We start from the raw sequence: 15,518 nt of genomic DNA, 5'->3' as shown, positions 1-15,518 counted from the left end.
GAATAGAAGAAAATTGCAAGGAGTGAGGGGAAAGAAAATGAGGAATGAACTGGAAAGGATTCCGATAGAAGGTGATATCTGAACAAGGTCTTGAAGGAAGCCAGGGAAGTCAGGGGGCTTTCTTACTAAGTAGGGAAAGCTACCAGGCATTGAAGATATCCAATGAAAAGTCAAAAATGTAGGGGATCAGTCGTCATGTGCAAGGAATAGCAATAAGGCCAGTGTCACTGCATTGCAGAATACAGTAAAGTGAATAAAGGGTAAGAAGACTGGAAATGGAGGACAGGGCTATGTTTTAAAGAGCTTTAAAAGCTAAAGACAGGTTTTGTATTTGATCCTGGAGGTAACAGGAAGCCACTGAAGTTTTCTGAGTAAAGGAATGACATGGTCAAACTTTTGCCTTACAAACGTCACTTTGACAGATGGAGAATGAATTGTATTGGAGAGAAACTTGAGACAGGGAAACTAATAGAGAAAGTTACTGTAATAGTACAGTCTTAAGGTGATAAAGATTACTAGTTGGCTGTTGTCCTTCATTCTCAAAGAGGACCAAAGTGACATCACTATGCTAAAGTCAAGTTTCAATGTGTCTGATTGTGGCTGATTAGACCAATACAAGCACAGAATGTTCTACTACAGGTTTGGCACAAATAGTCTGTGTGAACATTTGGGGTGGATTCTCTAAATTTGTGCATCATGTGGGGTTTTTTGAGCTATTTCAATTCTGCTTTGCTCATATAGCATAGCACCTTCCGATGTGGGCACATGTTGAGTCCTGTGACATTGTCCTCCATGTCACACAATCAATTCCAAAATTTTTAAGAGAGACCTTGAGAGTGTCCTTGAATGGCTTCTTCTGGCCACCATGTGAACGCTTGCCCTACGTGAGTTCTCCAAAGGTTATGACCAGGGTAGTGGCTATATGAATAGAAAGAAAGGGATGTATAGAAGAGATGTAATGAGAGCAGAAATCACAAGTATCAGCAATAGATTGGATATGTGGGGGTAAGGAGGAGTAGGCAATCAAGGAAACATTAAGGTTGTAAACCTGGGTGACTAAGAGGATGAGGGTGCTATAGGCAATAATAGGGAAACTGGGAAGAGAGAAAGCCTTGGGAGGAAAGATAATGAGTCTTTATATGTTGAAGAGATGTAAACCTGGAGCTCTAGAGAGAAGTTATGGTTGGACAAATAGATGTAATAATCAGCAGTATAGAGATGATAATTGTACCCATGAGAACTAATGAGATCATCAAGTTAGATAATACAGAGGGAGAAGAGGATAGACCCTTGGGGGATACCAAATGTTAGTGGGCATTACATGGAGGAAAATCCAGTAAAGGAAACTGAGAAGGAGCAATCAGATAGGTAGAAGGGAAATAATGTCACAAAAAACCAGAAAGGAGAGAGTATCTAGAGAAAAAAAGAATGATAGTATCAAAGGCTGAAGAAAAGTCAAAAAGCATGAAAATTAAGAAAAGGCTATTAGATTTAGCAATTAAGAAATCACTGGTAACTTTGTAGGGACGTTTCAGTTGAATGAATGAGGTCAGAAACAGGATTGCAAAGGGTTAAGGAGAGATCAAGAGGAGAGAAAATAGAGGCCTCTATAGTAGGTGACTTTCTCAAGGAGTTTAGCCATGAAAGGGAGGAGAGTTATAGCTATAGTTTAGCCATCAGGGATTGTTGAACCATGTGAGAGGATTTTTGTTTTTTGTTTTTTAGGTTAGAAGATACATGAGCATGTTTGTAGGCATCAGGGAAAGAACAAATTGAAAAGGAGGCATTAAAGATTAGTGAGAGTGGGAATGAGAGAGGAGCTAATCTTCTGGATAAGGTAGAATAGAATGGTATCAAGGGTGCCTTGAGAGGTTTGTCTTGGTAAGGATAAGGGCCATCTCTTCATGTGAAACAGATGAAAGAGAAAAGAGTGGGGAGAAGATGTGACATGAAAAATAGAATAAGAAAGAGCTCTCAGAGAACAGCCTTTTTTAAATGAAGCTTCAGACAAAGTGGTAGAGAGTAAGTAGTGGGGATGGATTACCATAGGAAGTTTGAGGGAGATGAAAAGTTTTGAAATAACTGCTTGTGGTAAATGGGATATAGAATTGATTAGACAAGTATGAAAGGATTGCCCTATTACAGGTAGGGTCAAGTTGAGATTTACAAACCACATTTGTAGTGGAATCAGTTAGCATGGCTATGTGATTTTCTCCAGTTCTATTCAGGAGCACAGAAATAGCTAGTATTTATAAAGCACTTTAAAGTTTGCCCTCATTTTATACTTAAACAACCTGGGAGGTAGGTACTATTATCTCATATTACAGATAAGGAAACTGAGACAGAGAGAGGTTGTGAATTGCCTAGGGTTCCACAGCTAGTATCTGAAGCTAGATTTGAACTCAGATTCTTCTGATTAGATAGCCAATGTTCTATTCACCTAGTTACCTTTATAGGAGTGAAGTCAGAGGATGGTGGGAGTAAATCAACGAGGTTTGACAGAGCATGGTTTTAAAAAAAAAAGTAGGCCAAGGGGGAAATTACAAGTTATAGTATAGAGTTGGTCTGGTTCAAGATTGGAAAGCAGTAGGAGTATAGCCATTGCAGGGGTAATGGCCTAGGGAAAAACTGAAAAGTAGAGGGTCTGAAGGTCACAGAAAAGACATAGAATAGGATTGGTGATTGTAAGGCAGAGGAAAAAAGTGAATAATAAAAGATTCTGATCAGATGAAGGAATTTCATAGCTGATGAATAGAAATGGAATATTTGGAACTGATGGTAAGATCAAAGGTATGACCATCTCTGTATGCAGCTGAAGTGGAATGAAGCAAATCTGGGCCACTGAGTAAATTGAGGAACTGGGATGTTAGCATATTTGAGAGAGTTAACAGTATGTATGTTGAAGTCCCCTAATATAAAGGCAAGATGTGAAGTGGAAAGCAAGGCACTGAATTCATTGAAGAATGAAGGAGAATACCTTGGATGTCATTTGATAACAGATACCAAAATTTTAATTGAGTGATAAATTTGAAGGGCAAAGGGGCTCATCACCAGAAAGTTGGTCACTAGGTAATGATTTTTTTAAGCCATAATAATTTGTGAAGACCATCAACCAAGTGCTCTTCAAACTTTTTGATCACTCTTATTACTAATAAATTTTAGATTATACTCCCCCAATATATGTATATTTATGTATTTGCAAATTATATACACATATTATGTATATTATAAAACTTATACAAAAGTAGACATCTAAAAAGATGAGAAATATTAAAATAATATTTTATTCTTGAGTCAATAAAGGGTCACAGGAGTTTATTGAGTAGAGAGTGATATGATCACATCCATACTTCAAAAAAAAAATCACTTTGCTATGTGGAGGTTGGACCTGAAAGGGAAGAGACTTGAGACAAGGAAACAAATTAGGAAGCTATTCAAATAGTCTAAGAAGGAGGTGATCAGGGTCTGAGGTATGATGGTGTTTGTGTGAATAGAGAGAAGTAAGCAGATGCAAGAGTGTTTGAAAACAGAAACAGGAAGATTTTGCAGCTTTTTGGATATATAAGGGGTGATAGTGATGAAGTTAGTAACAAAAATAGTGAAGTTCAAAATGGGAGGGGTTTTTATTTAGAGACACCAAAAATTTTTAAATGTGAGGAGGAGAAATAAGTATTATTCCCTCCTTCTGAGGGGCTCCTGTCAAAGTTACCTGGTGAGCTGAGGGACAGGGGAGTACCCAGGCAGTGGGTAGGTTGTAATTGCTATTAGGGGAAAATACTTAATAATTGAAACAGAAGGGGTGAAGTTGGAAACTTTGGGGAAAGAGGTTGGAGAAAATGGATGGGAAAAGTGTTTGGGGATAAGGATATGGAATGGCTGTGTTGGAGATAAGATTTGTTATCACAGGGTTGCACCTCATCTTCCTACTCTTTAAATGATTGATGACATACTCCAGGAGTCAGGCCATGCACACACATTGAAGGCTAGTGGACTAAATTAGATGAACAGGGTTGAAATCTGCATAAGAGTTTGGGGGATACACATTGAGGAAAAGGTGAATCCATGAATACTTCAAATATATTTTGGCAAAATAACCACCCTGAACTGTTTCATCCTAATTCTTAAAAGAAAAATATAATATTTTCCTGTTATGGTACATTTAACCATTCTTAAGTTATTATGTACTTATCATCAAATAATAAAACTAATTATCAGTTCAGATTCTAACTGTTGACGTGGCCACAGGCAAATCACTTGACCTCTTCCTATACGTGGCAAGTGCTGAAGAAATACTTCTTAATTGACTGATTGATTGATCTAGCCTAGCTTTCCTCACCTATAAAATCAGGAAAAATACCTGTAGTAAGGATTAAGTGAAATAATGTGTAAAGCATTTAGCAAACCGCAATACACTATATGAATGAATCAATAAATCAATTAATTAATTAAAAAGGAAACATTTGCTGGAGAGCTTATTATACATTTAATATTAGATATTTGTTAGAGACAGGACTTGGATATGCTTGAGTAGTTTGTTACATGCAACCTGAACCAGAAATGAATTGGAGTTTTTTCTACCTTCCCCACTATTGCTAAAATAAAGGTATTGGTTGATTTCTTACAGAACCAAAATGTTTAACTTGAAAAAGCATATGAGATAGTATGGAAGAAAAATCAAAATTATTATTCTTTAGTGAGTCCTAGGCCAGTGCTTACCATGTTATATTTTCATGTCAGTAAAATATTCATTATTTCTGTCATGTCAAAATAAGATCCTGAACCAAATTGCTTTACACAACAACCATGACCATTGAAACTGGAATTGTAAAACTTCCTAATTAAAAAAAAAATAGAATAATTCAGCTTGTGCTTCATTTAAGCATCACTGGACACTGGAATTCCAGAAACCAATAGAAATCAAAGAAGAATTCTTATAGATTCACTCAGAAATGTTTAAGGAATACATTATAAAAATATTGAATTAGAACTCTGAATCTGCATGCTTATTTTGAGAAGCAGTGTGGTAGAGTACCATCCTTGAAACCAGTAAGAGCAGGATTCCATTCCCTCCTCTAAGACATACTGTGACCCTTGCAAATAACTTAACTTTCCAGCGCTTTTGGCAGCTGTCCAAGAATATAAGTTTAGGAAAAGGTGCCAATGTACATTGACAGAAGAAATTCTTTGCTGGAATTTTTACACAGTCAAAACATGAGTTCTGTCTCTATGCTTTTCCTCTATCTTATGCAACATTTAAAAGAAGAGTCTTACCTCAAAAGGGTAACTAGAACCTTCCGGGTGTATTATGTATAAACCACTGGGAGTTTTTGTTACAGTGCCAATTGTATCTTTAATATCAGTGCAATCCAAACCTAAAGAACAATCAAAAGCATTCTAAATTGGCATTTTTATAAAGATGTCTTAGCACTGTAAGATGAACAAATAAGAATTAAATAATTCACATAGAAAAAAAGATAATTTTTAATCACTTTGACAATAAAAATATCTTAGCTCCAAAAATCAGATAAAGAGAAGAGGCAAATCTTGCTTTCCAAATGGAAAAAACAAACAATAATTACTACAAAAGGTTTTGTCTATTCACTAATAAGAGCATGAGATCTGAATTCCTTGCTGCTAAGATAATCATACTAATTTAAATGAATAATCATTATTGCTTCAATACTTATCCTTTCCCTCCTCTCCCCTTCCTCAATTTTGAAAAAAAATTAATAAAAGATTTATCTCCATTTTTTTCCATTTCTTCAAGCCTCCCCAACTATACCCTCCTAAGATTGTCAATGTAAGTAGCAATAGGGAAATCAATTTGAAGTGACTCTCTCTTTTTCTTAGAGCAACAAATTAATCAACAAGTATTTCTTAAGCACTAATGTTATTCTAGTTGCTGGGGGTATAAATACAGCACTCTTTAATCATTCTATTTACTAAATGGATATTTGAAAAAGAGTTTCATGTTATATTTCAGTAGAAATGAAAGCAATTATCAGAGAAATTCAAAGTTTGTAAAAGGAGTAAAGCCCATAGAGTTTAAACTGAAAGAGTATGATAGAGCATACTCAACAAAAAGAAAGGTAGCACCCAAGCTAATTATTCCAACTGAAGTCAGATTCTAGAAGCAAAGAGAAATGTGGGGGATGAATGGCTGTAATGGCAAGCAAAGAAGTACTTAGCACCTTGTTTGAGCCCCTTGTGATTTGAAGGTGGGAGGAACTTGCTGACCAACGGAAGGGTGGGACAAGAATAAGAACCACCACATATAAGGAGAAGCACAGGTTGAATCGAGCAGAACTGGGAGGAAGCATGGTTGTGGCGCTGGTACTCTGTCTGTTCTGATGTTACTTTGTCAGCTCTGCCTGCTGATAGAGGACATTGCTGTTGTTACAGAAGCCCTGGGACCTTACTGCTGGTTCAGAAGCCCTGAAAGAGGATTTTCTTGTTATCTGTTTATAGAAGTTTATAGAAGGAGGAGGGTTTTACTGATGTCTTCAGAGGTCTTGGGACTATATTGATAATTTGAGTTTATTTCTCAGACCTTGTTTGTGGGTCTATATTGATTTCACAGGCAGAAAATGAATTGATGATGGTGCCAGCAATATGCATGAATGCTATTGTGGCTCTGTTAAAATCTGTCTTCCCAGAAATAGAAACTGTGAAGGACTTAAGGTGGACTGGACACTGTGAGCTTCAACATGGAATGGGAGCTGAGAGTTGCCTGCCTGTGAATCCAGGTGACAGTTGGGTAGATCCAGAGAGCTGGAACCATGGAAGAAGAACCATGGAATTCGGGAGCCAGTCTTGAGTCAAGATGAAAAGACTTCTCCTTGGGTACTTAGTGCTGATTGACAAGATCATGATTTACTGTGATTTGGGGTGTTAGAACTTTGCACTTTGTACCCCTTAAGGATGATTGAATTAAGGGTGCTTAGAAATTAATCTCCAATCAAGAAGAAAGAAGACTTTTTGACTGAGAGATTAAGACAACTGACCTAGGGGTGGGAAAACTTTGACTTTTATACTTGGTGTCACTTAAGGATTGCTCCTTATGGATGATTGAGTTAAAGACTTACTGAATGATATCTTTTGTTTAAAACTACGTGACCACTTTAGTGATAAATTGTTACATCATTGTGAATATTGTACTTTGGTTTCTGTGAATGTTTTGCTTTAATTTACTGCTGAATAAATAGAGAGTTCACTATACTATGTGATCAGAACCTTAGAGCTATTCACAGCAGCAGTCCTCTGGAGAGGTGCCCGTGCTTGGCTTTACAGTGGTAGAGACTACATTCCTGGTAGAATCCAGTTGAAATAACAGCCACATGAGACCAAAGGGAAGGAATACCTGCAGAAGTAGCACCATCACTAAAAGACATAGGCAGTGTTTGAAGAGCATCCCTGCTCCATGAATGTGCCCAAACCACACATGTTCCCTAAGTACATGTACTTCTAACTGTCCACACTAACCATATGTGTTCTCTACACATGTTCTTCTATGTATATACCCTAGACACATACTCCCTACATGTGTGCCCCTCTAGTATTCCCCATGTTGTGTCCATACTTCCATTCTTTATATGGTATATGTATCTGTGGAAGGATGTACCCAAAACTGATAGAGAAAATGTTTTATTGGTGCTTTTATTGTTGTGATATTTCATTAAATATTTTTCCTTTGAACTAATTCTCTAGCATTTGAAATGTATCCTCTAGCTGACTAATAAAGGTAGATACATTGATTGGAGCTTATGGGTTATGGTTTTGAGTGGATATAGACACAAAGAGTGGCTTTGTATGGGAAACCCATGTGTGATGTGATGTGCTAGGGCTGTCCCCAGGTGCTAGATAATTTTCAAAAATCTTAGAGAGTCTAAGGTATTTTAGAATGAGGTAAATAGGTTAACCATTTTTCACACCTCTTCAACTCTTTTTCTCAAACCTTTGGAGTCTATGTTTTTTGATAGATTTGGAACTGGAAGGGACCTAAAAAGTCACCTAATTAAACTTCCTCATTTTACAGAAAACAGTGTCCAGGGACTTGCCTGGAGTTATACAGGTACTAGATTATAGAGCCAGGATGTGAATCCAGGTTCTCTAACTCTAAATTTATCTGTCTTTCCATCTCATCATGCCTTTCCTTTCAAATTTCAAACATATTTCAGGCATGAAAGATTGGAAACTTTCTATTTCCATATCTAAACATACCTTAGCAAAGATAGTGGGCAGGAACCTAGAATGTTTTGAAGGGTGTAACTATATTCTATTCAGGTTCAAAGTACTTTTACAAAATACTTTTACAACTTTCAAATGACTTGAAGTGTTTCCAAACATAGTATAGACACACACGTATGTGTGTATATGTATGTATATGTTTGCAAAAAATATACACATTATATATGTGTATGTGTGTATATGTATAGGTATGTATGTGTTTATGTATATATACACACACTATATATATATGCACATAGACATTTACACACACACATAGTCTACAATGTAATTTACCTTATAGCAGGTGTTAATCCCTCAAACTCTATTATGCAATAAGGATCTGGTTACACTCTTCTAAAAATAAAGAAATACCATTGTCTCATCCATGGCATTTCTAAAACATAAAAGGGATATGAAATGACAGAAAAGACAAAGTTCTTACCGTGTGCCTGAACTGGTCTATGAGGAAAGGGATCCAGATATTTTCTAAAAACTTCTGTATTTAAAAGAAGGATTCTATTCATAAGCTCATTCACCTATATAGCCAAAAGAAGGAAAAAAATACATTTAAGTAAATTTATATTTGAATATCCTTCTGATACCTCTGAGTTCTTAGGTTAAGATTCCTATGCCTCTGTTATTCAGGGTGTTAGAGTTGAATTTTAGCATTTTATAAGCACATGCTACAGGATTGTATACTTTGCTATTTTGAGGAAACAGCAAAGGTTTAATTTTATTTCAAGCAATAATTGTTAACCCAAACCAAGAGAAAAAAATAGATATATCATCAACAAAAAAAATTAAACCAGTACCTGATTGGATAGATAATCCAAAGAAGCTTGTTGTTCATCCATCATATTTCTGAGAAGTTTTTTGGTGCTTCTTGTATAGGAAACAATTGAACTTTGCAAATTCCCTTAAAGCATGATAAAATTATTGAGATAATTATCCTTTCTATAGAAAGCTACTAGACTAAAAAGGAAAATCATGAATTTCATAAATTTTGGCTAGGTAGGAGATCAGTAAAACCTTGATTAACACAAATATTTAGAGAACAGTGTTTGGGATAATTATTTTTTATTAACCTTTTTAACTTTATCACTCTGTTAAAAATACTTTTCTAAAATGCATTAGTATTCTAATGCCTTAGTAAGTATAGTATACTTCAACAACTTGAACAAAAGTGAATTAACTTCTACAGACATATTATTTATAAGTAAACCCAGAAGATGAAAGAGATATTAATTCCCATTACATATTGTATATATAGAAGTAGGAAATTGGTCTGAATCTATACCAAGACTAGAACATAATTTGGAAGTTGTTTTGCTGTATTTAATACTGCTATCAAGTGGTTTTTTTTTTAATTCCTGTCTTTCTCATAAAAGTGAAGAGAAATTCTTATTATTCAAAGGATTTAGATAACTAGGTTCTAAGTTGTTGAGGTTTGTGTTGTAGTGGAAAGTCAGTTGACAAACCTTTATTTATTAAGTGATTACTATGTGTCAGATACTGAGCTAAGCACTGGAGTACAAGGAACATTGTATTTGAAGTTGGACCCAGGTCTGAATATCAGTTTTGCCACTTATTAGCTGAGGATCCTTAAAGAAGCCACTACATCCTTGAGTCTGTTTCATGATATGTACAGTAAAGATAGCAATGCCTTCCTTTGCTGCCTGCTTTAAAAGGTTGCTGTGAAGCTCAAATAAGATAATGTATTTTAAAAAAATGGATTTGAAAACTGGAAAGTACTATATAATGAGGTACGATTGTCGATGAGGTACAGGCTCTGGGACCCCCCCCCCAACTCTGATTAAATCTATGATGCATTTGCATGAAGCAATAAGCCTTAGATTGTGGCTGGGCCCAGACCAGTTACTAGCCTAGCCCTCTAAGTACATCTACTTCCCACCCTGAAGCCTATCAAAATATCAATCCACTGCTAGAACTGGCCTAGCCCACCATTGTCTGTAGTCTCCAGGTAGCCTCTAGCAACTTCCCACACTTAATTACTCATTGACCTCATCTGACTTCTCCTGAAGACCCTCCCCAAACTCCTCCTCTAGACCACCCATAGATTCCTCCCACAACTTTCTGTATATAAAATCCCATCTTCCCTCCATGTATGTGAGAGCACCATAGAATTTTCTAGCAGACTTGCTCTGTGTCCAATACAGTGAATTTTTAATTAACTTTACTTTTCTTTGGCTGAGAAGACTTGAGTTGAATTCATTCGGCAGGACCCCATGTGTTGGTATTTTGGGGTCTCCAGAGCAACTCTAACCCTCTTTATGGTTAACCTCTTCAATTGCTACTTATTTTTAATCATTTCATTTCATAGAATCGAATCTAACATCTTGTTAAAGCATGAACAATTCAACAAAACTCTTTGAAAAATGGTATCTCAACTTCTGATTGAAAACAATCTAATGTTTTCCTAGCATTTACATAGATAGATAGGACTTTATAGTTCACAAAATGTTCTACAATCTTCCTATCATTTGAGTCTCAGGATCACTAGTGAAATATATCCTGCAGGTATTATTACCTCCAGAAAAGAAAACAGACTCAAAGAAGCCACATAGCTAGCAAGTATCAGAGGCAAGACTGGAAGCAAATTCTTCTTCCTCTTAAGAGGCACTCCATTCTATTTTTGGATAGTTTTAATTTTCAGTAAGTCTTCCTTTATATCAGACTGAAACTTTTTGATTAAACTCATACCCATTGCTCATGTTTCTGCTCTTTGTAACCAACCAGAATTAAACTAACCCTTCTTTCATTATAGAACTCCCTTGAGATACCTGAAACAGCTATCCTTCTCCCCCACCTAGTCCTCCCTTCTCCAAATTAAATACAGCAAGCCAACAAGCATTTCTTTACTACCTATTATCTGCCAGGCACTATGCTAATCCCTGGAAGTACAAAGAAAAGCAAATAAGAAAACAAAAAAAAACACAGCCCCAGCTCTCCAGATCACCTTCTTATGGGGAGACTATGTGGAAACAAGATTTATATAGGATAAATTGTAGATAATCAACAGAGAAAAGGCACTGGCATTAAGGAGAATTAGGAAAGGTTTCTTGTAGAAAGTGAGATTTTAGGTGGCACCAGGGTTTTGTTGGAGCCAGTTTGAATGAATTCACAGAATCCATTTTTATTTTTTCAGTATAAGCGTTTACACTTCAAAAATCATCACATGCCATAAATCAGGGCTCGATTTATTGTTTTCCTATTTGTCTAGAACTAAAAGTTAAGACAATGTTAATAATACAAGCTAAAAGCATGTCATGAGTACATCTCCACCCATAGAGATGGTTGTTAAATTTACCGGCACATCCCTGGCTGGGAGTTGAAGGAAGCCAGGAAGGTCAAGATAGAAATTAGGAGGGAGAGCATTTCAGGAAGAGAATTAGTGAAAATGCACAAAGTACAGAGATGGGGTGTCTTGTGTGAAGAACAGCAGGGATCATTGTCTTTGGATCTCAAAATATATGGGGGTGAGTAAGGTGAAGAAAAGACTGGAAAGAGGATGATGGTCTATTATGAAGGGCTTTGAAAGAAAAAGAGAATTTTATGCATGATTTTGGAGGTGATAGGAAGCCACTGGAGTTTATTGAATGAGGGAGGTGGTTGTGACATAGTCAGACCTGCACTTTAGAAAGATTAGTTTAAGAACTGAGTAGATACACTAGTAGATCAAGATAAAGTGGGGAGACCAACTAGAAGACTGTTGCAGTAGTCTAAGCATGAGTTGATGAGGGCCTGCACCAGGGTTGTAGAAGTGTCAGAGCAGAGAAGGGGAAATATGTAAGAGTTATGTAGAAGGTAGAAACAACAGTACTTGGTAAGAGACTGGATATGGACAGTAAGGAGGATAACAAGTAGATTGCAAGTCTAGGTACCTAAGAGGATGATGGAGTCCTCAATGGTAATAAGGAAAATAGGACAGGGGAGGGAAAGAAGTCAAATGTAAATTAATTATCCTATGGAGGATCACAATTCCACAAAGCAGAACTAAACAGGGAAAGTCCACTTTTTCTTATTTCTATATCCTTTAACATCCAACTAGGAAATTATCTTGCACATTGTAGTTGCTAAATGAATATTTGCTTACATATTTTGGTTTGTCTGGGGTTTTTTTCTGTGTCACACACTTGTACACTTTGCAACCCAGGGCAAATTTTACCTGGTCAATAAATTGGGAATAAGCAGACTACCTCCTATAAATTTACATAATATCAGGTCAGTAACACCTTCTACAACCAGTTGTTGCAGTCTACAGAATTTAATGACCAAGAGGCCAAGATAGATAGGCAAAATTACCCCAAATTAGCCTACAAACAGGACCAATTTTTTTCATTCATAACATAAAAAAACTCAGCAATTTATAGGTGCTATTTCCAAGGGTTACTTACTACACATAAAATGTTTTTCTTCTCGTGTTATTTTACTTTGAATTGCACATGAATCACCACAATTTTCCTTATGTGCAGCATCATTAGGGTTACTTTTGCTTCCTGTATTGGATAATTCTTCAAGAATGTTGATAGCTGAAGAATCCTGTCACATCAATAGAGAAATAAAGGGAAGACAGACAAAAATGTGGTATATTTTATAGTAATTACATATATATACATGTGTATGTGTCTATATGTATGTTATTTATATATTTTATATATAACCCATACATACATACATGTATGTCTGGAAGCATTCTGTAATGTATAGGAGAAATAAGGTAACCTTGGATTCAGCAAAACCTGGGTTCAAATCCTGTCTCTAACATATTATGTACATATAAAAACTGAATTACCATAGGCAAGTCACTTAGCTTCTCCATGCCCCAGATAACTCTCTAAGACCATAAGTTAGAGATGAGTTACTCATTGGCATCATTACAGAAATGATCTTTATCATGAGAAAGATTTCCATAATGAGAGTTCCCCACACCACTCTCATGTAATTTAGACCGAATCACTGATCTGGACAAAAAATAGATGAATAAGTATATATTAAATATTTAAAATAATTTCAATTTCAAATTCATCTTCCTTTAAAAAAATTGATTTTCAAAAGTATTTAATATATGTATGTATGTGTGTACACATATATAAATGTTCCCTTGAATATTCTGACCTTATGGTTTATCAATTTTCTAAACTGTTATAACCTCCATCTTCACTCTACCTCAGAAACATACAGGGATGGTCATCTCCATAACCATTGTTCTATCTTTGTTCTTTCTCCAGGATATACAATTTTCACATTCATCTCTTCAATCACAATCTCCTACCTTTAATTCCTCCCTCTGTCTCATTCCCTCTATCTTCACTCTCCCCGTGATCAGTAGCTACATTGTCCACTCTCCAGGCACTCTTTACCCAACCCAACCCTGGTCAAGCTCCACTTTCTACTAGGATGCTCTGAAAATCATGCAACTGTAGGATTCTGTTCACTATTATGTCATCTACAATTAATATGAGAGGCAATGCAGTATGTGTAGTAGAAAGCTTCCCTGAGTCAGAAAGGCCTGAGTTCAAGTTCTGTCCCTGATAAAAGTCAACTTAACCCAGGGCAAGTTACTCAATACTTCAGTGCTTTAGGCACTGAGAAATAGCTCAAGTGGCAAGAAAATCAAGCATTTGGCCTGGAGTCAGGAAGATCAGAGTTTAAATCTGGCCTCAGAAACTTACTAGTGTGAACCTGGGCAGGTCACTTAATCTTTGTCTCATTTTCCTCAACTGTAAAATGAAAATAGTAACAGCACCTACCTCACAAGGATCAAATTACATAATTACTGTAAAAAAAATTACTTAGCATGGTAGGTGCTCATGTTCTTCTCTTCAGGCAGATCTTTACGACTATAAATTGCAGACAAGGTGCTGTTCTTCAATGGTAGAGAGTTTCCTTACTCACAGTTCCTCATATCTGTCATATCACAGGTTCTATCCAAAATCTCTTCTAGGCCCTTGCTGCTACACAGAACCTTTATTCTTCCTTGATTGTGTCTATATCTTACTGTCCATAGTGACTTTTTATTGTTCAGTCATTTTGGTCTTGTCCAATTCTTTGTGATCCCTTTTGGGGTTTTCTTGGCAAAGATATCAGCATGATTTGCCACCTCTTTCTCTAGACCATTGTACAGATGAGGAAACTGAAGGAAGTAGGGTTAAGTAACTTACCCAGGGTCACACAGCTAGTAAATGTCTGATGCCAGATTTAAACTCTGATCTTCCTGAACCCTTTTCTTTATCCACTATACCACCCAACTGCCCTTTCTAAAGGCCTCCTCTACTCCAAGCCTTTTCACCTCCAGGCCTCCTTAACCACCCTGTTCCCCTCTCAACAGAGGACTTTATCACCAATTTTTTTTAAGACTTTATTTTTGCTTTTTTTTTTTTTTGAAGGGGAGAGGGCAGGGAAATTGGGGTTAAGTGACTTGCCCAAGGTCACATGGCTAGTAAGTGTTATGTGTCTGAAGTCAGATTTGAACTGAGGTCCTCCTGACTCCAGGGCTGGTACTCTATTCACTGTGCCACTTCGCTGCCCCACCAATTTTTTTCTGAGAAAATAAAAGGCATACACTGAGATCTCCCTTTTCTTTCCCCTTGCCCTCTCTCCATTTCATATCTGGAAATCCTTCTCAATCTTCTTCCAGTGTCTCCTTCCTTCTTCCAGTTTCTAATGAAGTGCTAAACCTTCTATTGGTTCTCTTAATCACATCTCTTCTAGGAGATTTCCCCATTAACAGTCCCTTCCTTTCTCTCATCCTCAGTCTCTCTTCCTTTACTATGTCTTAGAAAGTGCTTAATAAATGCTTTTTAATTGATTCACTGATTGATTAGCAGAAACATGCCCAGGTCTCCTTCATCCTTAAAAATCTTTCCCTGAGCCCTGTCATTCTCTCACACTATTGTCCTATATCTCTTCTTTTACAAATATGCTCTTAGAAATGGTCCTTTAAACTGACCACTCCTTTTTTTTTCTCATTTCTCACTTACTTCTAAATCTCATGCAATCTGTCTTCTAAACCAACCACTTCACTAAAACTACTCTCTCTCCAGGTTTAACAATGATCTCTTAACTACTAAATGCAATTGCCTTTATTCAATCTTCATTCTCCTTGACGGGTCTGAAGTTTATGAGTCTATCAACCACACCCTGCTCGTGGATATTCTCTCCTCCCTTCTCTGCCATGTGTAATGGGAATGCAGATTTGTAAGATCTTCCCTGCCCCTAGGCTAAAGTGCACCTGAAGCCTGGGGTGGGAGGCTTGTTTTTCAGTAGAT

General features: G+C 36.6%; 1 protein-coding gene across 1 annotated transcript in view; it reads right to left on the bottom strand.

Moving 5' to 3' along the window:
* ANGPTL5 (angiopoietin like 5) overlaps positions 1-15,518 on the bottom strand; it is a 30,818-nt gene that overhangs the window by 11,681 nt on the left and 3,619 nt on the right. Inside the window, 4 exon segments of the mRNA XM_069079998.1 lie at positions 5,272-5,372; positions 8,672-8,765; positions 9,042-9,145; positions 12,645-12,789. Coding sequence (XP_068936099.1) covers positions 5,272-5,372; positions 8,672-8,765; positions 9,042-9,145; positions 12,645-12,789 — 444 coding nt within the window.

This window comes from Petaurus breviceps, unplaced genomic scaffold, assembly GCF_028583685.1.
Source record: "Petaurus breviceps papuanus isolate PSGF00001 unplaced genomic scaffold, PetGlider_PUasm1.0 91133, whole genome shotgun sequence".
NCBI classification, from domain to species: Eukaryota; Metazoa; Chordata; class Mammalia; order Diprotodontia; family Petauridae; genus Petaurus; species Petaurus breviceps.
The sequence above is the reverse complement of the archived record's forward strand: the minus strand, read 5'-3'. Positions and strand labels throughout refer to the sequence as shown.